This window comes from Cheilinus undulatus, linkage group 14 (assembly GCF_018320785.1).
Source record: "Cheilinus undulatus linkage group 14, ASM1832078v1, whole genome shotgun sequence".
Taxonomy (NCBI): domain Eukaryota; kingdom Metazoa; phylum Chordata; class Actinopteri; order Labriformes; family Labridae; genus Cheilinus; species Cheilinus undulatus.
Genome location: NC_054878.1, coordinates 42466228 through 42487397, shown reverse-complemented (window position 1 = coordinate 42487397; position 21170 = coordinate 42466228). Strand labels below are relative to the sequence as shown.

At 39.0% G+C, this 21170-nt stretch overlaps 2 protein-coding genes across 3 annotated transcripts; both read left to right on the top strand.

Moving 5' to 3' along the window:
* The first annotated feature begins 251 nt into the window (after window positions 1-251).
* On the top strand, window positions 252-5553 carry LOC121521728. 2 transcript variants are annotated; one of them, XR_005992883.1, is made up of 6 exons: window positions 252-531; window positions 671-997; window positions 3077-3184; window positions 4986-5092; window positions 5173-5201; window positions 5291-5389. XR_005992883.1 is itself a non-coding variant. In XM_041805878.1 (6 exons), the coding sequence occupies exons 1-6, from the start codon at window positions 477-479 to the stop codon at window positions 5354-5356; spliced, it is 678 nt and encodes a 225-aa protein (XP_041661812.1). In that variant the 5' UTR covers window positions 252-476; the 3' UTR covers window positions 5357-5553. The 2 variants fall into 2 exon arrangements, 1 of the variants encoding a protein (XP_041661812.1); XM_041805878.1 differs by having other exon boundaries at window positions 5000-5092; window positions 5291-5553.
* Window positions 5554-7889: 2336 nt separating this feature from the next.
* On the top strand, window positions 7890-20020 carry LOC121521708. Its single transcript, XM_041805852.1, has 8 exons — window positions 7890-7957; window positions 10449-10778; window positions 12262-12513; window positions 13212-13319; window positions 18132-18374; window positions 19035-19142; window positions 19392-19485; window positions 19679-20020. The coding sequence occupies exons 1-8, from the start codon at window positions 7900-7902 to the stop codon at window positions 19779-19781; spliced, it is 1296 nt and encodes a 431-aa protein (XP_041661786.1). The 5' UTR covers window positions 7890-7899; the 3' UTR covers window positions 19782-20020.
* The last annotated feature ends 1150 nt before the right edge of the window (window positions 20021-21170 follow it).

Sequence of the window (21170 nt, the reverse complement as noted above, 5' to 3'; positions counted from 1 at the left end):
GCCAGAGAATTTTGAAGACAGTAGGATAATGTATTCAAGAGTTACAACAGATTAAACTCATTTGGCACAATTAAACATGCCGTATTTTGAAATTGAGATGAAGCTGGTGGACTTCCTGTTGGGATTTAAAGAATGTGTTGGGATTTTTTGATCTACAACCTGTTTTGCTTTGTTTAAAACTGCAATGCTTCTAGATACTTTCGCCTGTTGATGTTTAATGTCAGATTTCCAGCTGTGTATGATGTGCTTGACTCTCCGTTTGCAGCACATGTCACTGACCACCAGCCTCTATGTGTTTCGTCTGTGTCAGCTGCTGTGGTTCACACATTGTCATTGGTATACTTCCTCTTCATTTCTTAGAAAAGGGCAGACAGGAGGTAGCTCTGTACCTGCACACTTTAGACTGCTAAAATCGACATAATCTGCATTCTTTCAAACACCACACATCAGGAGTTTGACTCAGAAACAGAAGCAAGATGGCTGAGCAAAAATGGATTTCTTTATTTATTTTAGTGCTGTTTCAGTTTGCTGGTAAGAATATTTATATCACACTTTTATTTAAGAAATTGGAGAATAAGCTTGAGTGGATAAAAATGAGTCTATTAAACTAATATTAACACGTAAAATTTCTTTTAAGTTTTTGATTGTTTTTCTCTCATTTTCTTCACAGCAGCAGCTTACAAAAAGAATCTCACTGCCAGAGTTGGAGATGATATCTCTCTGCCTTGTGATAATGCCAGAAAAGAAAAGCAAGAGTGCAAATACACCGCCTGGGTCTTCACTGGTTTAAATAACAAACCAGTACGGCTGGTGACATTCGGGCAGTTTGGTGAATTCGCAGCAGAAAGCAAATTAGCCAGACTGAATGTCACAAAGGACTGCTCTCTGCGTATAAGGACTGTCACAGAGGAGGACGCTGGTCTTTATGAATGTGTACAGTACACTGGCAAAGGAAAGCAAGATTCTGATGTTGTCTTAAATCTGACTGTTATATCAGGTGAGTTTTTATATCATCATGGTTCCACCTCAGATTGACTTTTACTGAAATATTTTACCCACAGCAAAGCTTTTGAAATGTGTATTTTCCGAGGGTTTTATTGACTTTTTTCTGATTTTATATTGATCTAACTTGCCTAAGCAAGCTTAAAAACTCGACAAACTAGGCTGGCACATCAGGCCTGGTGAAAAATTCTGATATCCTGTTGGTCCTAGACATGATCATTGTAAATTGGCTTGATAGCCCGCCATTAAACAGGAAGTAGTTTTCAGAAGGGCTTCAAACAGTGCCATTTATACATGTGCACCACATTCCAAATCATAATGCAGTCAAAATATTTTTCAAGTCATCAGCATAACTCAATTTTGTTTAACAAACCTCCCAATGATAACTTTTTTCTTAAAAAAAAAAAATCTCAAAATGCACTGTTCCATGTTATCATGCACTACAGTGTTTCAAAAAATTTTATAGGTTGTAAAGAACTGAAAATGGTAATTTGTTGAATTTGCAGCATTAGGAGGTCATATTTACTGAAATCAAAAGCTACTTCAATCAAAAACATCTTAACAGGCCAAGTTCCATGTTAACATAGGAGCCCTTCTTTGATATCACCTTCACAATTCTTGTATCCATTAAACTTGTGAGTTTTTGGGGAGTTTCTGCTTGAATTTCTTTGCAGGATGTCAGAACATCCTCCCAGAGCTGCTGTTTTGATGTGAACTGCCTCCCACCCTCATAGATCTTTAGCTTGAGGATGCTCTAAAGGTTCTCAATAGGGTTGAGGTCAGGGAAGGATGGGGGCCACACCATGAGTTTCTCTCCTTTTATGCCCATAGCAGCCAATGACACAGAGCTATTCTTTGCAGCATGAGATGGTTCATTGTCATGCATGAAGAAAATTTTGCTACGGAAGGCACGGTTCTTCTTTTTGTACCATGGAAGAAAGTGGTCAGTCAGAAACTCTATATACTTTGTCGAGGTCATTTTTCACACCTTCAGGGACCCTAAAGGGGCCTACCAGCTCTCTCCACATGATTCTGGACCAAAACATGACTCCGCCCCCTCCTTGCTGACGTCACAGCCTTGTCTGGACATAGTGCCATCCACCAATCATCCACTACTCCTCCATCTGGACCATCCAGGGTTGCACGGCACTCATCAGTAAACAAGACTGAAAATGAGTCTTCATGTATTTCTGGGCCCACTGCAACCGTTTCTGCTTGTGAGCATTGGTTAGGGGTGGCTGATAGTAGGTTTATACACGACTGCAAGCCTCTGGAGGATCCTTGAGTTTACTTAAAATATCTAATGTTTTCAAACTTTTTCCAAGGCATTGCACTATTCCAAGCTTTTTGCAGCGATCCTTTTTCTTTCCCATATTGCTGAAAGCTGTGGCCTGTTTAATAATGTGGAACGTCCTTCTTAAGTAGTTTTCCTATAATTGGGCTCACCTGGCAAACTAATCATCACAGGCGTCTGAGATTGATTTCAGTGAATTTGTGGTTGGTATATTATTTCTTTGTTGTAACAATGCTTCTTTCCTATGGTACAAGTCTTTATATTTTAGTACATTTGCTTATCCTGTGTGAATGCACCACACCAAACACTGATGTCAGGGGGTAATTCACAAATTATCAGCATTTTTATGAACACTAGTATAGCCGTAAATGCGTGATACTTCAGAATTCATTGCAGCCACAGATTCTGGAGCCTCTCTACTCTTTGCATCATTAACTTCATGGAGCTATTTGCTGACTAAATAACTATGCTACATTTATAGCCAAGCATATAACAGTAAGACTTATCACTTACCAATAGGAAATGAGTCTTGCACCATGGCAGTGACCTCTAGCAAGGTAGAATTTCTTTCTTTTGCAGTGGCTGCCATCTTGAAAAGCTTAAAAAATTGCCAAAGTCACTCTCTTAGCTGATTATACTGAAGAGGTGGGATCACATGATCAGTTCAACTAAGGATGTCATTGATTTACCAGAGGTGGCCGGCATCATGAAAGCTGACTGAGGCAAAAAAGTAATAATATTAATTTTTGTCAGAAACTGACTTGTTTTCATCTGTGCTAGGTGAAGAAACTCAAGACACTCACTTCGAGAAAACTGAGAAAAGCTCAAAAACAGGAAACGCCACAGACCCGTCTACACTCTCTGAAGACTCAACAGAACTCAGACAAGGTGAGTGTTTTTAATCAGGCCGTCAAAAGATTATAGTTTCTCATTTCTGTTGTTAATTGTGATTAATCGCACCCCTATAGAGGCATTTTAAAATGCCTTTTTTGCATTTCAAACTGTTTTTGTGTCATTTTGGATTCCTCTGCTGTCTTAAACTGGAAAAAATTGACTTCCTGTTTGGATACAGACCTGCTTTCACTGGTAGAGTGATAATGATTCAAACTTTATCACAGAATAAGGATTTAGAAGGATTTAAGGAGACAGTAAAGAGGTAAATATTTGATAACACAAAGTTCAGATTTTTTTCTGACTTCTCCCACAAGCTTTCTGTGATTTTTAAAGTAAAATGAGACGTTAAGGAGCAGTGGTGGACTTATTCTACATCAATGATGCTGCAGGGAGACGCTCACATGGCTGAACCATAGCGTGTTGAAAGGGATGACAAACATGCGATTAGTCAGGATTAAAAAAAATTAGTGCACTGATTGATCTTGATAGCCCTAGTCTTTACACTTCTCATTTACATTGATTGACACTAAGCCTACAAGCACAACAATTAGACTGACAGCACTAAGCATCTGATAAATGTTTCTGTTTCTATCATTATTTGGCCCTTTCATCAATTTTGTGTCATTTTCACTATTTTTAGCCACTTTGGGCCAACTTCGACACATTTTACCCTTTTCTTTTTTTTTTTTTTTTTTTTTTGCCACCCACTTTAAACATATTTTGGCTACATTTAACCCATTTTTGCACTTTTTCAATTCCCATTTCCCCACCTTTTTAGCCATTTTGACACTTTGCACCAGTTTTTGTCTCTTTTATCCCATTTTTGCACATTTTCAAATCCCATTTACATACCTTCTTGGCCGTTTTTGACACTTTGCACCAGTTTTTGTCTCTTTCAACCCATTTTTGCACTTTTTCAATTCCCATTTACCCACCTTCTTGGCCATTTTTGACACTTTGCACCAGTTTTTGTATCTTTTATCCCATTTTTGCACATTTTCAAATCCCATTTCCTCACTCTTTCGCTAATTTTTGCCATTTGGCACCAGTTTTTGCCACTTGTAGCCCATTTTTACCACTCTTTTTTCCCCTTTACCTAATTATCTGCCAATTTCTGTTACTTTTGACCCACTCTTGACCTCTGTTGACACATTTTAATCCCTTTTATCACTTTTTAACCCATACTAACACGACTTTAACTTTATTCCAATGTTTGTTATGCCCAGTTTTGCCAATTAAAGCCATTGTTGCTACTTGAAACACATGCCACCATTTTTGCTGATGATACTTGCCACTTTTTACTCATTTTTACCCATTTATACCCAGTTTTGCCTTCTTTAGCTAATATCTGCTACGATTAAAATCCCATTACTTCCCATTTTTGTGTTTTTAACCCATTTTAATTCTGTTTTAAGCAAGGAGGTTTACATTTGTTATAAAGCTATGTACCACAGCACAAGTTAATGCTGCTTTGATAAGATAGCTTATTGTTGAGGAAAATTAGAATAGAATAGGGTTATCAAAACTTTGCTTTAAAATGATTAAAAAGATTTTTCAGACCTATATGTTCCACCACTTTGGCAGGGCCCCTTTACGGACAATCTTGTATCCACCAATTATACTCTAGGGTTTAAATTTTGAACTTCCAAGTACTTAAGCGAGTGCCCTGTAGAGGGTTATACCATGATCATTTCAGACAGCGAAGCACTGACAGGGCTACAGAGGGGGCCCACAGCCTCACCGTCATGGCTGGTCATGTCCCATTTTCTTTTTCTGTTGCCACTTCCTGTAACAGCTCTTTTACCACAGGCTGCTCTGTTCTGGATGTGGCCATGTTTGCTCTGCGTGTGGCTGAACTCCTGATGGTCTCTGTGCTCACTGTCCTTCTCTTCAGAACTCGAGGTGAGAAAACTCAGAACAACATCTATAAAACATTTACTGAAGGTTCAGAACTGAAGTTCTCCTCTGTGGTTTGTTTTCAGGAAACAAGAGACCGCCTGATGTCAACACTGTGAGTCAGAAATAAAACCTGATGTGATTGGATTCAAATAAACATGCTTTCCCTCTATTTTATCTCATATACTTTATTTTATTTCACAGGTGTATTGTGATAGAGTGAGCTATGAAAAGGATGGAGAACCTTCTTCTTCTGTCAGACTCCACTGATCAACAACACTCATAAAAAACATCAACTCAAACCATTTCAATGTTAATTTAATGTTGTCTTTTAGTAATCATTTAGAAAAATCTTTCCTTTTTTACCAGTTCTGGGTGTTTTCAGGAAGATATGATTGTTTAGACCTCACTGTAATCCCTCTATGTGAAGACTTTTTAAATAAATGTTCATTCATTTGTTCCTTCAACTTGTGTTTTATTGCCTGCTAGGATAGAGACTGTTAGAGCAGCTGATCACTGACCCATACATTCAGGACAGACAACAGAGTGGTACCTGACCAATCACCAACAGATGTGATGACACGAGAAGGAAAAGGGGCGTAGCTAGCTGTAGCAGCAGAGGTACAGCATAGTGTACTATAGCTGCTTAAGTTTCTGCAAATTTCATCACATCCTTTCAGCAGCAGCCAGTGACACAGCAAGGTCTGACCGTCTCTAGATGTGATTTGTTCATATCAGTGCTAGCATGACGGATCAGTAGCATCAGGGCTGCAGCCCAGACAGGACAGGCCGACACATACACACAAACATTCAGGAAGTATTCAGACCCCCTTCACTTTTTCTTAATTTTGTTTTGTTTTAGCTAAGGCTGTCGAAGGATTAATATTTTTATTGCAATTAATCGCACAAATTCCATTGTTAACTCACGATTCATCACAAATGAATCACTCCTTTTTTTAAGGTCTAAATGTACCATACAGGAATATTTTTCCAGATTTAAATACCCCTTTCGACACAAGTGGACTAAAACGCTTTCCTTATGCAAATGTGTGTTCATGACAACAACCCAAAAGACCCCAGAGTGTCTAAATAGGTCACTGCAGCTTCATACAACACAAAAGAGGAATGAATATCAGAGGTGGCTTTCATACTAGGGGCCCGGTCCCAGGTCCGAGTGCACTTGAGCCCAAAGTCCGGTTCATTTGGGTAGTGTGAATGCACCAGGCCCACTTGGGGAGGTGGATTCTGTTGGCAGTGTTCGGATGAGATGTGAATGCAACCACGCTCGGTTACATACGGACCGAACGTCTTATCAACTTTATGACATCGTAAAAGCTAAACTTCTTTCCACAGCGCAGCAGTTTGTTCACATTTTTCCTCAATAATAAGTGGAAATCATCAGAATCCAGTCAATAAACGGTCTGTTGTGACTCACCTTACAGATGAACACAAGTTGGAGTCGGTGAGAGGACGTGCAAAGGCAATAAAAGTCTCCTGTCACCCCAAAAACCACTTTTTCCTATGAACTGTAGTAGATGTGCAGATATGAAGAGCGAAGTTGATGGCATCTTAAAAGTGGTTTTGATCATCCATGGCTGCAGGATGGCCTTTTTGCAGGGGGCAAAACAAAAATAATCTTCGCTCAGGTCATGACCCCAGTGGTTGCCATGATAGCTTCTTCTCCTTTCTCCTCCTTTACAGGGTTGTAAACCAGCTATGTGCATACCGCCACCTGCTGTTTCAGACCGAGTAAATACGCAAGTGCGCCCGGGCACAGTTCGATGTTGCTAGTGTGAAAGCGAGCCGGGGGGGAGGGGGAAGGGGAGGAATCGCACAGCGTCACGGCTCAAAACAACTGGGCCTAATGTAAAAGCACCCTGAGGAATATGATCCGGGGGTACACTAAAGCGTGGCACAATCTGTGCCTCACGTAACAAACATCCTGCGGCCCGCCCCCTCCTAAACAATAACAGCATGTCAAAGCAGCTGCACGCGGGACAACATAATGTTGAACCTTCAAGCAAACTCATCCGTGCTATGAGTTATTTTACCTCACCACAACTGAGAGTCACGGAGAGACTCTGTGCGAGGCACAGACACACTTCTCACTGGGGGCACCCCAGCTGTTTGGTGGGGGTTGGTGTGAGAAAGGATGGCCTTGGTAATTTCTTACTTGGAAAATCTGACAGAGATGCAAGCACTGCACAGGTCACTTTGCCATGTCCACTGAGAGAAATGCAGAGTGCATCCTTGCCTGAACAAAGACAAAAACTGTTTTCAGGCCTACCACCAAGCAAAATAAAAGCTGTGGTTGTCTGCAAAATCTGCCAAAATAACTGAAAGGTTCCTCTTCCACTCTGCCAGCTGCATTGGTGGAATTGTCATTGCTGCATGATAGAATAATAATAGATAATGGAAATGATGTTATTATTTGGAATAAGAATGACCAAATTGCCAGTTATTTCTGTTTTTTACTATATTTTCGTTAGTTGAGAAAAACGAAACTTTGGGCATTGTTGCCAGTTGTATCAAATCTGATACAAAGTGAAAGTCATATATGCAGACTGATATTTGAAAAACAAAAAACAAATTGGTTTGTTCAAAGGGACCAAAAAAGGCTCCAGTTTCAAAAATTGGAATGTTCTGTCAATTATTTGATGGTTCAGGCATTACAGAGTTAAACCCAGGCCCAACATCAGTTAGAGGAGGCGTCACAGTTCTCAGAAAAGGAAATAGCTTCGGCATCTCTCATGAAGAGGACCGCTGTAGAGACTCAGATAGTTTTAGAGCAGAGGAAGCGACAGAGAAACACGATGGGGCTCAAATGGATTCACTTATTTGGTTTTCTTACAGCGCTGCCTCAATTCACTGGTAAGAATATTCACAACATTTATAACCGTTTTTGCTTTGGCAGAAGTATTCTATAAAGCTACTTCATGGCCTTTTTACTCACGTACACATGGACAAAATTGTTGGTACTCCTCTGTTAAAGAAAGAAAAATTCCATAATGGTCACTGAAATGACTTAAAACTGACAAAAGTAATTATAAATAAAAATGTACTGAAAATTAGCTAATGAGAATCAGACATTGCTTTTGAATTGTGTTTTAAAAAAACAAACTAATGTATGGTCAACTGTAGTCATAGGAACATGGAGCTGCTTAGAGATGGTCTTATTGCCTTTACCTTTAACATGCTTGTCTATCATTGACTTTCTAATCTCCTAGGACAACTCTCTCCTTAGCTTTCTGTTCTACATGTTCAGTGTGGTACTTAACAGCACAGTTGCTACTTTTCACCCTTTAAAAAAGGCAGACTAACCTGTGATGCTAATTACAGGAAACACCTTAGTTTAAAGAGGCTATATGTAACTTTCAGAAAAAAAATCAGTCACCGCCAGCCATTAGGCAAACTACTACGGATTTGTGTTGCTTGTCCACGACAGCGCACTCCTTGCACATGAATGAGCCTCCGGTTTATCAGCTGATACCCACGCAGACCAAGGTGATTTACTGGCACCATGAATACAGAGGAGGTAAGTGAAGTAACAAAATTAAACACTAAATGAGCAATGTGACGTTAGCGTTGTTTGGATAGCATCTTCATAAGCAAGCTAACGTAATTTAGCATAGGTTTTATAGAACATAAAACACTACATTGTATTTCATGGCCCGACGTCATGCCCTACTTTTTCTACAGAAAGTCGGCCATCTCTGGATCAGTATTTATCCCAAGCACAGAGCAAAGCTCCCTCTGTTTCTCAAATGCTCCACCGATATTTACCCTTGATTTCCCCCTGCGTCGGTCAAGCTCTCATTTATCTTGACGGGCTTCAGCAGATAAAACTATCTGGGTTTTTTTTTGTTTGTTTGTTTGTTTGATTTTTAATGTTAATTCTGAGTTTGTGTGGATGGTAAGGTTGCGCTAGCCGCTCATTTACTCACGGAGGCAGCCTTCTCCATCGCCGTTTCTTTCCATTCTACACACCGTAGCCAGGGACAAACAGAGCAGGGGGGTGCGCGTACGTAGCACCCCACGTGACATCCGTTGAGTTCTTTACAGATGAATGACTCAACAGGCTTATACAGGCAAGCATGGAAGAAATAAAGAACCTCGTTTTTCACATCAGGATAAAGTGCACACCAATACATACTCAAAAATGGGAAGTGTGAGAGCAGAAAACTTGCCAATAGTCCCTTTAAGCTTCATGCATCTGTTTAGTTTTACACCTGTTTGTGTCTTTTTGAACTAAAAGGGCTCGTTTCATAAGTTAGGCTATTCAAATTTTATACAATTTTCAAACTTTATTTAACCAACCCCTCTCATAATAATAAATGTACAAAATTACGTTGAAAAATTTTAATCTCTTTTTTATTAGAGCCTGTCATGGAAATCCCTGGTGTTTAAGATAGGGAATACAATGAAAATCTAACTGTTTTCAACATTCTGCATGCAGAGGCAAAAAAAAAAGATTTTCTGGTATATGCCACTGATTTTCAGCAGCATTGTTTTTTATGCATTGTTATTTTTCATGCTATCAAAAGTGCAAGGTATAAACAATTGTGTGTGTGGGTGTGTATGGTGAGGTCAAAGAATAAGACATTCTAAAAATGCAATGTTTTTCCCCATAGACCAGAATAGGGAAATGGTGCCATCTGGTGGAAAACAGAAAAAATTACAACTTAAAAAGAAAAAAAAAAAAGAAAAATCCCAAGCATTTATTAAATGCATGTTTTTGTATTCTTATGGCTCCAGGATTAAACGATTAAAATGATTAAAAGAATTAAAAGAATTAAAATTATAATGGAAGTAGATGGAACCAAAATGGACACTAGGGACACAAATGTCAGGATTTTTCTACACAGTGCATTTTAGACATAGGGTATGAGTTAAGACAGAATGTTTCAAAATGCCATAAAAATACAGAAGATTGCCAAAGCTCAAGCCTGAGGCTTGAAAACTCAAACTAAAATGGTGTTGAAAGGCATAAGAAATTGTCCCAAAATAGTACAAAGGGACACATGAGGGTTAACATGTCCCTAAGGTCAGATTTTATTTTTTCTAGGGGTGCCATCAGTCCAATCCAGGCTAGTTTGTTTTATCATGATTCTCTCCAACCACAGTTCAAAAGCAATGCATGACTTTTATCAGTTAATTTTCAATATATTTTAATTTATTATTATCATTGTCAGTTTCAAGTTAATTCAGTGACCATCCTGGGTTTTTCTTTCTTTAATGTAAGGGTACCAACTGTTTTGTCCACCTGTGCAAACCAATGTAAAAGAATAAGCTTCAGACTCTCTTGTAACAAAACTGATATATTTTTATTTTAGTTTAATATTCATGTTCTTTTTCTCCTCAGCAAAAGCAGATGGAGTAAAAGATCTTTTCATCACAGCTAAATTTGGAGATGACGCCACATTGGCTTGTGAAAACGTCCTTAAAGATCAGCCTAACTGTAGCAGTACTACATGGATGGGCAGCTTTAAGAGAAACTCAGTGGAGCTGATCAAGAACGGGAAGATTGTTGAGAAGCCTGGATCTAAATCAGACAGACTGGCTGTTAGAGAGGACTGCTCTCTGGTTATAAAGAAGGTCACGTATGAGGCCATTAGTCATTACAGCTGTCAGCAGTACACATCAGGGAGGAAACAGGGCGACGACACTCATGTTCATCTGTCTGTCCTGACCAGTGAGCATTTAAATCCTGTTTTCAGCCGGCTATGTTTGCTATGTAGCTATGTAACTGCATGGCTTACACAGCTGCTTTGTGGGCTTAGCTTTAGCAATGTTAGCTATGTTACCTGTGTTAGCTATAGAACACTTTTACTTAAAGTTATCTTTAGCAACCTTGAGCTTTAGCAAGTGTAGCTTAAGTTAACCTAGTTATACAGATAACGTAGATATGTAGCTTACATAGCTGTATCGTGAGCTTAGCTTTAGCTTTGTTGGCTATATAAATATGTGCCTGCATACCTTATACATCTACTTTGTGGGCTTAGCTTTAGTTATGCTAGCTATGCTGGCTGTGTTAGCTACAGGGCACCTATATCTATAGCTAAGTTATCTTTAGCAACCATAAGCTTCGAAAAGTGTAGCTTAAGTTAACCTAGCTATGCAGATAATGTAGATGTGTAGCTTACATAGCTGTTTTGTGAGCTTAGCTTTAGCTATATTGGCTATGTAGCCATTTTAGCCATGAAGCTCCTTTATTTATAGCTAAGTTAGCTTTAGCAACCTTGAGCTTTAGCAAGTGTAGCTTAAGTTAACCTTGTTATGTAGATTAAGTAGATATGTAGCTTACATAGCTGCTTTGTGAGCTTAGCTTTAGCTGTGTTGGCTATGTAGCTGGCTATGTAGGCTATGTAGCTATGTACCTGCATAGCTTACACAGCTGCTTTGTGGGCTTAGCTTTAGCAATGTTAGCTATGCTGGCTGTGTTAGCTATAAGGCCCCATTATCTATTGTTAAGTTATCTTTAGCAACCATGAGCTTAGAAAAGTGTAGCTTAAGTTAACCTAGCTATGCAGATAATGTAGATGTGTAGCTTACATAGCTGTTTCGTGAGCTTAGCTTTAGCTATGTTGGCTATGTAGCCATGTTAGCCATGGAGCTCCTTTATTTATAGCTAAGTTAGCTTTAGCAACCTTGAGCTTTAACAAGTGCAGCTAAAGTTAAACTAGTTATGCAGATAAAGTAGATATGTAGCTTACATAGCTGCTTTGTGAGCTTAGCTTTAGTTGCATCAGCTACATTTGCTAGGTAGCATTGTTATCTACTTAGCTTTGCAGCTAACGGAGCTATGTAAGCTACACTTTATGCATTTGAATGTTTGTTTTATTAAATGACTCGTAAATGGGTTTTTCACGTCAGTTTTTTTTTTACTTTTAACCTCTACTCTTTCCTTTTCCCATACCCTAAGCCTAAATTCAAGTTTAATCCTAATTCATTTATTTTGCGAGTTAAAGCATGTATTTCCATTCTGAGATGTATGCCATCTCAGATGAACTGTGTGAGTGGCCTTGAGAGATGAACGGTCTGCAGCCTGTAAAATCCTGTTTTCAGCTCAGACTGTTTTATTTCTACATCCTGAATCATTAGAAGAACTCTTATTTCAGCGACTATTGTCTAATCTGACTGTTGTCTTTTTCTCCTAATGTCTCCATCTCTGCCAGTGACCGAAATTAGCAATAATCCAAAGAGATTACGCTGCTATGTGTTATCGAGTCTCTGCGTACACACAGTGAAGTGGCTTTATGAAGGTAGAGATGTTGTTGAAAACGCTGAGAGGTCGTCAGAGCTTCCCTGCTTCACTGATTTAACCCTTCAGCCTCATCATAACATCGACTCACTGCAGTGTGAAGTGACTGCTGATGGCAACCGTCAGCTGTTCCCCTTCAGACCTCCAACTTCAGGGGACAAACCTGGTGAGAATTACTTTACCTATTTTTATAAAGCTCAATTCCAGAAAAGCTGGGACACTGTGTAGAGACAACAACACGATATTTAATGTTGTATCTGGTAGGATGTATTGGTTGGAAATAACACACATTCAGAGTTTTATGACTGCAACATGTTCCATAAAAGTTGGGACAGGAGCCTGTTTACAACTCTGCTACATCACCTTTTCCTCTACCAATACTGAAGTCACTGTGGACTGAGGGGTGAAGTACTGAAAGTGCAGTTCTTTTGCTTTCAAGCGTTTGTGCTTCATAATGCTCTGTAGATTTTCAATGAGTCTGGACTACATACAGGCCAGTCTAGGCCCTGCCTTCTTTTACTGTGAAGCCATGCTGTTGTAGCTGTTGTGGCCCAATGTCTACATTCACTGACTTTGAGGCGCATTCCTGCTAAATCCATGAAGGCTAAGGGCTGTCCCAATGTCAAATGGTAAAGTCTGTGAGGGATCTATTGCACACTTTTGCTATCTTATTTTGCATCAAATTCAGAATGTGTTCCAATTGGCAACACATTTTACCAGTTAAAACAGTACATATATTTTGTCTTGCTGGGTTAGATTAAATGTAAGGTAAAAGAGATTTGCATATCACTTTATTTTTATTTAGTCATTTCACAGTGTACTAACTTTTTTGTACTTTGGACTGTTTTGTTGGTTATTTTTTAGACAATGACAACAGAAACTCAACAAGACCGACTACAACACCAAAGGAGAACACGCCACCAGGGACAACACAGACGGCGTCTGAACATGAGGATTCTTCCAAACCACACGGTACAGACTAAACATTCACTTTAGATAAACTTAGCACAAAAAGTAAGGAAGTCTGTGTTTGATGGAGTATTTCTTTGTTGGAATAATACATCTTGGTGTGAATCTTAGACTGTTATAATGCCTGTTTATTTCCCTTTGAAATGGAGTCACGTTAGTAAGGAGCATGCCTTTGTGGGATGAGCAGCAGAGCTGAGTATGTGGGTTGTTTGATGTGCCGATCACTTCCTGTAACAGCTCTGTCTCCACTCCACTGATCAACAACATCCACACATCATCTCAAACCACTTCAAGTTATTTTTGTTGTGCGAAAATATGAATCAGAATCCTACTATTTGTAGGCCTTGAGTGAGAATTGATTAATCAAGCAATGTCAGAAATATCAGTATATAATGAGCTTGTTGTAAGAAATAGAGGAAGTGTTGTCTTTTTGTAATCATACGAAAAAAAACAAAATTTCTTTTTTACCAGTTCTGGGTGGTTTTATGAAAACTTTTTGTGTAGACCTTACTGTAATACCTCTAGACTTACCTATTCTAAATAAACTTGTATTCATTCATTTGTGTCTTCAACACGTGATTTACTCTTTTAGAGGTCAGACTGTCTTACTTTATGTTATGATGGACATTGTGTCAGATCAGGTCATCACAAGGCCATAAATTCATGACAAACTACATAGTGGTGCCCAACAAACCCTAATAACAGATGTGCAGAGGCAGACTTAGCAGCTCTGGGCCCCTGGGCGAGCACACGTGTGGGGCCCACCACGTCCATTCTTTTCTTCCTCTTTAGTTTTTTGTAGAACAAAGAAAGATAAACTTCTAACTTCTTTCAGCAATGATGTAAGAATGTCTTGGACTGTGTTAAAAAAACTACAAAAAAAAACAAACAAACAAAAAAAGATAGACTGTGCCTTTAACAGTCACTTTAAACTTCCTCCTCTCCTCTTGCCTCTTTCTTTTCAGAAGAATAATGACAGGATCAACTGGAGAAAAGAAAAATACAAGCTTAAAGGTCACATATTTGACTCCTGTAAGACAAGTTTATATTGGTCTCAGAGGTCCCAAAAACATGCCTGTGAAGTTTGTTGCTGACAGAACACTCTGGTATAGGATTTTTGCACGTCTAAAAACCCCTCTGTTTCAGCCCTGCTCAGAACGAGCCGTTTCTGTGTCCTCCCCTGACTCCACCCCTTTCAGGAAATGGAAGTGGCTTAATGGATGTGGCTCTCCTAATCCTCGTCTTAGCTGCCAGCTGAGAGGAGGATCAGGGGAAGAGGGTGGAACTTTCTCCAAGTGGGGAGGGCCAACTGAACCTGGGGGCGGGGCTACCCACATGACATCATGAGGAGAAAATCTGAGAAAAACTAGTTTCAGCAAACATTTTCTGAAAGATGGGGGAGGGGGGTCTGATTCTCGGGGGGATTGTGGACAGGCCAAGGGCACATAATTTTGCTAGTAAAGCCTGAAAAAGTGTATTTTGCATATTATTTGACCTTTAACTTCCACCCTTTCCACAGCACCCCTTTATTTTGAGAAAACTGAATGACACACCCAAATTAAACCACATACTGTTCATGAACCACCATGACTACAGACTAAACTTGGACAGTTCTTGAAGCAAAGACATGGGAGTTTCTTCTCCAAGTATCAGAATGACTGTAGCTTTATCCAGAGAGGGGGACTCGCACCTAAGGCTGGCCTGACACCAGAGGACTTACTTTATTTATGTATTTAGTTTTTTAATTTATTTATTTCATTCAGTAAAACAAAAACCAATTCACATCCAAAGTAAAAATCTTCCACATTGAATGAAAAGGAGCAGAATGAAGAATAGTCTTATACTATCTGCCCTGTTTTCACAAAAAAATGATCAACAAATCATTACATGCATAGTAAGAAATCAAAATAAAACACAAGCTGCAGGTCAAAGCAGCAGCTTATATCCTGGTACCTTTAATAAGTAAGAATACCAATCAGAAAATGAATATTATGGCACCCTGGCCCCTAATACAATTTACCTTTTTTCTTCAAACTTTCTCATCATACTAGCCTTAATATTTCTTTTAAACAGAATTATTGACTTAGACTCTTTGGTTTCTCTGTCGAGATTATTCCATAAACTGATTCCTTTCACAGGAACACAACGTTCCATCAATTTGGTTCTAATCTTGCGTTTTTTTTAAAGATCTTTGTTCCTTTTAAATCATAGCGACTTTCTCTTTTTTCAAATCTTTGCCGATTTTAGGATGGCAATAATTATTACCCACGATGAAATCGGCAGGGGGTTATGTAAAGGGTTCTGTATCTTTCTATCTTTCTTTCTTTCTTTCTTTGTATGTGTACAAGATAATTCCAGAACAGAAAGTTGGATCTTCACCAAACTTTCAGGGAATGTTGGGATAGTGACAGGGAAGAATCGATTAGATTTTGGTGATAATCCGCACACCCGTTCGGTTTTTCCTGGACTTCAAAATTTTGAACACCATAGTAATCAATGGGAGCGTGAGTTCCTCGGTGGCACTGCTTAGGCAGGGGTCTGCCGCCTCAGACGGCCATTCTAGTTTCTTATGAGCTTTGTACATAATGTGCAGGATACTGTAACTAACTAGTTCATGAAATTTTTACAGTTTTAACTGAATAAATAATGGGTTTGATGGATTCCTATAATGACTTCCACTGACAATTCTTATAGCTCTTTTTTGTAAAATAAAAATAGATGTGATTTGTGCAGTTTCCTTATTTAATCATGTTTTGTTCCATCTAAGGTCCGAACTGCAACATTCCCGAAATAAGTACATATGTGTGGTTTAAATTTTCTTTAAATTTGGGTCACAGTTTCTGATGAGGAGGTGGTGAAAGGTCCCACATAGTTGCTCTCCCACTATGTTGATAAATTCAGACACCAGAGTGGACTACAGGTCAATGCTGCTTCATGCAACACTCTAAAGACACAAACCACATTGGTGGTTTAAGGCGTTGTTGCTCTGTTAGTGAGGTTCTTTGCCTGCACAGCATGCATACACACTTGAGTCTCACCAAAGTAAGAATAAATTTCTCTCCCCACTCTGCATGAAGGTTGTTCTGCACATACTACTGCTAATGCATGGTCTAAATGTGACACATTTCTCCTCTTTGAATGCAGAGTCAGAGCACCTTTGTGAGTCTGCAGAAATGTCCCAATAATCATCACTCTATGATCATTCTGAGTCTCTTTAATGAGAGAAAACTACCTTTAAAAACAGGGATTACATAAAAGAGAGTTTACACTGCTTGTCAGTTGTTAAAACTACGAGAAGTTCATAATGAAGATTAAAACCAGGGTTGAGGAAGTGGCACGATTCTCAGTAAAAGGAAGTCGCCTCAGCATCCCCCTTAAAAAGGACTGTTTTAGAGACTCAGACAGTTAAAGAGCAGAAGAGGAGGCAGAGAGCCATGATGGAGGAGCTCAAATGGATTCACGTTTTTGGTTTTCTTGCAGTGCTGCTTCAATTCACTGGTAAGAATATTCATAACATAACATAGAAGTATATATAGAGCAGCACTGCCTTTGGCAGAAATTTAAAAAAAAAGGAATAATCCTTACACTCTTATAACAAGACTGATTTATTTTAATTAAAGTTTAATTTTCATGTTTTTTTTTCTCAGCAAGAGCAGATGGAATTAAAGATCTGCACATCACAGTAGGAGTTGGAGATGATGTTGCTTTGACTTGTGAAAACGTCCTTAAAGATCAGCCTAACTGTAGAGGTACTACATGGATTCACAGCCTTGATGACCCAGCAGAAGAGCTGGTTACACGGGGGCAGATTCAGAGGTCTGGATCTAAATCAGACAGACTGGCTGTTAGAGAGGACTGCTCTCTGGTCATAAAGAGGGTCATGTATGAGGATGTTGGTCGTTACAGCTGTCAGCAGTACACATCAGGAGGGAAACGTGGCGACGACACTCGTGTTTATCTGTCTGTTCTGACCAGTGAGTATTTAAATCCTGTTCTCAGCTCAGACTGTTTTATTTCTACAACATCCTGAATCATTAGAAGAACTCTGATTTCAGTGACTGTTGTCTAATCTTGTGGTTTTCAAACTTTTTTGCCTAAGGCACACCTAAGGTTAAGCCAAAATGGGTTACAAGTGGCCTAAAAGGATTACATGTTGTAAAAAGATGGTAAAATGGGTTAAAAGTGATAAATAAGGGCATAATTTGGCACTAAAGTCATCAAACAAAGGCAAAAGTAGGTGAAAATTGGCAAAAGATGGCAAAATCGATCACAAGTGGCGGAAAAGTGGCAAAAGGGTCAAAGTTGCTAAAAGGAGGTAAAAGGGGTTTAAAGTGATGAGATGAAATGGCCAAACAATAGCAAAATTGGGCAAAAAGGTAGCAACAATGGGTTAAACATGGCAAAAATGGGTCAAAAGTACTTATAAGAAGTGGCAAAAATGCTAAATAAAGTAGCAAAATGGTTTAAGCTGTGAAAAGAAGTGGCAAAAATCAATAGAATGGTTAACTTGGTTAAAAATAGCATGAAATAATAATTTCAACACCAATATCAACCCAATGATAGCTTGTCATGCTTTTCAGCTCTTAATAAGGCAACTGTTAGCCAGGATGCTAGCACCAATGCTACTGATCCAACAGACACTGATATCATCACTAAATCACAAACTCATTCTCTGGATTTTTTTCAGGGGTACAGCCAGATCTGTGGGCAGGACTGGTTACAGTACTTGCCTTAAAGTTGTAGTAATAACGTATGGTACAAATTCTCACGGTCTAATCTGTTGTCTTTTTCTCCTTATGTCTCCATCTCTACCAGTTACTGAAATTAGCAAAAAGCCAAAGAGATTACGCTGCTATGTGATATCTAAACAACACATAAACACTGTGAAGTGGCTTTATGAGGGTAGAGATGTGGATAAGAGGACATCACAGACTCACTGCTACACTGATTTAACCCTTCAGCCTCATCATAACATCGACTCACTGCAGTGTGAAGTGACTGCTGATGACAACCATCAGCTGTTCCCCTTCAGACCTCCATCTTCAGAGGACAAACCAGGTGAGAATTACTTTACCTATTTTTACAGAGCCTACTTCCAAAAAGTTGGGACACTGTATAAAATCGGAATGAAATTTAAGTCTGCAACATGTTCCATAAAAGTTGGGACAGGAGCCTGTTCACAACTCTGCTTCATCACCTTTTCCTCTACCAACACCGAAGTCACTGTGGACTGAGGGGTGAAGTACTGAAAGTGCAATTCTTTTGCTTTCTAGCATTTGTGCTTCATAATACTCTGCAGACTTTCAATGAGTCTGGACAACATACAGGCCAGTCTAGGCTCTGCCCTGTTTTTCTGTGAAGCCATGCTGTTGTAGCTGTTGTGGCCCAATGTCTACACTCACTGACTTTGAGGCGTGTTCCTGCTAAATCTGTGAAGGCTTAGGACTGTCCCACTGTCAAATGTTGAAGTCTGTGAGGGACCTCTTGCACACTTTTGTTATCTTATTTTGCATCAAATTCAGAATGTGTTTATATTTCCAATATGCAACAAATTTAACCAGTTGGAACTGTAAATATATTTTCTCTTGCTGGGTTAGATGTGAGGTAAGAGAGATTTGCATATCACTGTATTTTTTATTTAGTCATTTCACAGTGTACTAACTTTTTTGGAATCAAGGTTGATCAATTCACATTGACTTTTTTGTTGTTTATTTTCAGACAAAGACAACAGACTCTCAACAAGACCAACTACAACACCAAAGGAGAACACGCCACCAGGGACAACACAGACGGCGTCTGAACATGAGGATTCTTCCAAACCACACGGTACAGACTCAACATCCACTTTAGATAAACTTAGCACAAAAAGTAAGGAAGTCTGTGTTTGCTTGAGTATTTCTTTGTTGTAAAAATGTGTCTTTGGTATGAATCTTAGACTGTTATAATGCCTGTTTATTTCCCTTTGAAATGGAGCCACATGAGTAAGGAGCATTCATTTGTGGGATGAGCAGCAGAGCTGAGTATGTGGGTTGCTTGATGTGCCAATCACTTCCTTTAACAGCTCTGTCTCCACAGATTGTTCAGGATGTTCTGCTCTGGATGTGGCCATGTTTGCTCTGCGTGTGGCTGAACTCCTGATGGTCTCTGTGCTCACTCACAAGGTCACAAGGTATGTGACCATCCACTGATATGTTTGATCACACTGATAACTTTCCATTTTGTCTTATTTCATTCTTACTTGGCATTTTGATCATAATTTTCATTTTGATGCATTTATGAATTTACAGTAGAGCTACAATAGAATCAACTGTATACATATTTTTTATTTTATCTACAAGTGCTATTGTGTTTTATTTTGTCAGACGGTCACCACCTCTCTATGCTGCTGTCTGTCAACGTCACATACAGGAACACAGTAGGACAGACACGTTTGGCCTGATCAATAAACAACAGCATCCATGGTGACTGGGTCACAGACTGTGTAAATGACCCATTTCTTACTTACAAATGCTTTTATTTTGAAGGTGATTTTCGTAGGTTTCTGATCACTGCCTTTTATTATGTCTGTAACATGAGGCTTTTATTCTGAAAAGTAACAAACAGGAAGTAAAGTAAGAGACGATCTGAAAACGGAGAATGCTGCGTAAAATATGAATCATTAAGACATAAACAATAGCGATTTTTCTGGTTAAGCACCCTGCTGTTTGGGGAACAAGGTTTGTGCTTTATTGTACTACATTTTCAACATTATAGAGCTACTTTTAGGTGCTGAATAGTAGTTTTGTTTAACTTTAGCACATGAGCTAGCAAGTTTCTGCATTTCTCATTACTATAACGCAGTCCGGTTAATGTGTGTGTTTGTGTTGTATGTGCGAAATACAAGTGAAAATGTGCATAAATAAGGTCAAAAGCATTTCATATTGATTGAGACTTAAAAGGGACTGATCTAATATTTTGTTTGAGTTGTTTATGTTCGCTTGGTGCATTCTAATGTGAAATTGTTACGTACAAAAAGGGAAAGATACAATTCATTTTGAAATAAATAAGCTAATGTCATATTAACTATTAAAGGATAAAATGACATAACATTAAAAGTCCTTTTTTACAAATGTGAAATATTTACTAGAGCTAAAATGATATATGTTTACTGTACATGTATAGTAATATTTTGTTTTGTTTTCTTTTAGCTCTTACGGTATTTTCAGCTCAAAATGGAAGGAAAGGCGTAAGAAATAAAAATTGACTGAAACATCAGTTTGAGAGCCAGACCATCTTTCAGCAAGGGGTTGCTTACAGACTGCATCAACAATACAATCAGAAGGACAAACTGGAGCAATAGAGAGAGTAGAATCAGCTGTTTACAGCTTTTTTCCTTCTCTCTGGGTGACATGTCAGCACCATGGACAGCGCCGCATTAACACACATGACATTTTCAGCTCAAACATCAACAATCTCATCTTTTACAACACAAGCACACTCGTACACTATACCTTACATTCATTTCACACCAGAAATATTCAAATCAACATCAAATTTATCAATCTTCTGAATGATAATCACGACTTCACAGCAGCAGAGTAGGGAATCAAAATAAAACGAGAGCTTACCTGCGTCCTTCTCTCTTTCTTCACCTGACTGATGCTGTTAAATGTCTTTCAAGCTGTTTTTAACGTTCTCACCATTAACGTCCTCGTAGGGCCTGAGGGACACACTGGTTTAGTATGAAAGTTATCAAAGATGATCATTTCCACATTCCTCCTTTCCTCTTGCTGTGCTAAACCAGAATTCAGATTTCGAATTTCTGGCACAGATGCAGAGAGCCACTTGGGAGGGGCAAAAGAGTCCCAAGTGGTT

Bases quoted from the DNA above. Each gene is read 5' to 3' on its own strand.
- LOC121521728 (XM_041805878.1), top strand. From the start codon at position 477: ATGGCTGAGCAAAAATGGATTTCTTTATTTATTTTAGTGCTGTTTCAG. The intron at 532-670 runs GTAAGAATATTT...TTTTCTTCACAG, and splicing joins AGTGCTGTTTCAGTTTGCTG to CAGCAGCTTACAAAAAGAAT. The intron at 5,093-5,172 runs GTGAGAAAACTC...GTTTGTTTTCAG, and splicing joins CCTTCTCTTCAGAACTCGAG to GAAACAAGAGACCGCCTGAT.
- LOC121521708 (XM_041805852.1), top strand. From the start codon at position 7,900: ATGGGGCTCAAATGGATTCACTTATTTGGTTTTCTTACAGCGCTGCCT. The intron at 12,514-13,211 runs GTGAGAATTACT...GTTATTTTTTAG, and splicing joins AACTTCAGGGGACAAACCTG to ACAATGACAACAGAAACTCA. The intron at 19,143-19,391 runs GTACAGACTCAA...CTGTCTCCACAG, and splicing joins GGATTCTTCCAAACCACACG to ATTGTTCAGGATGTTCTGCT.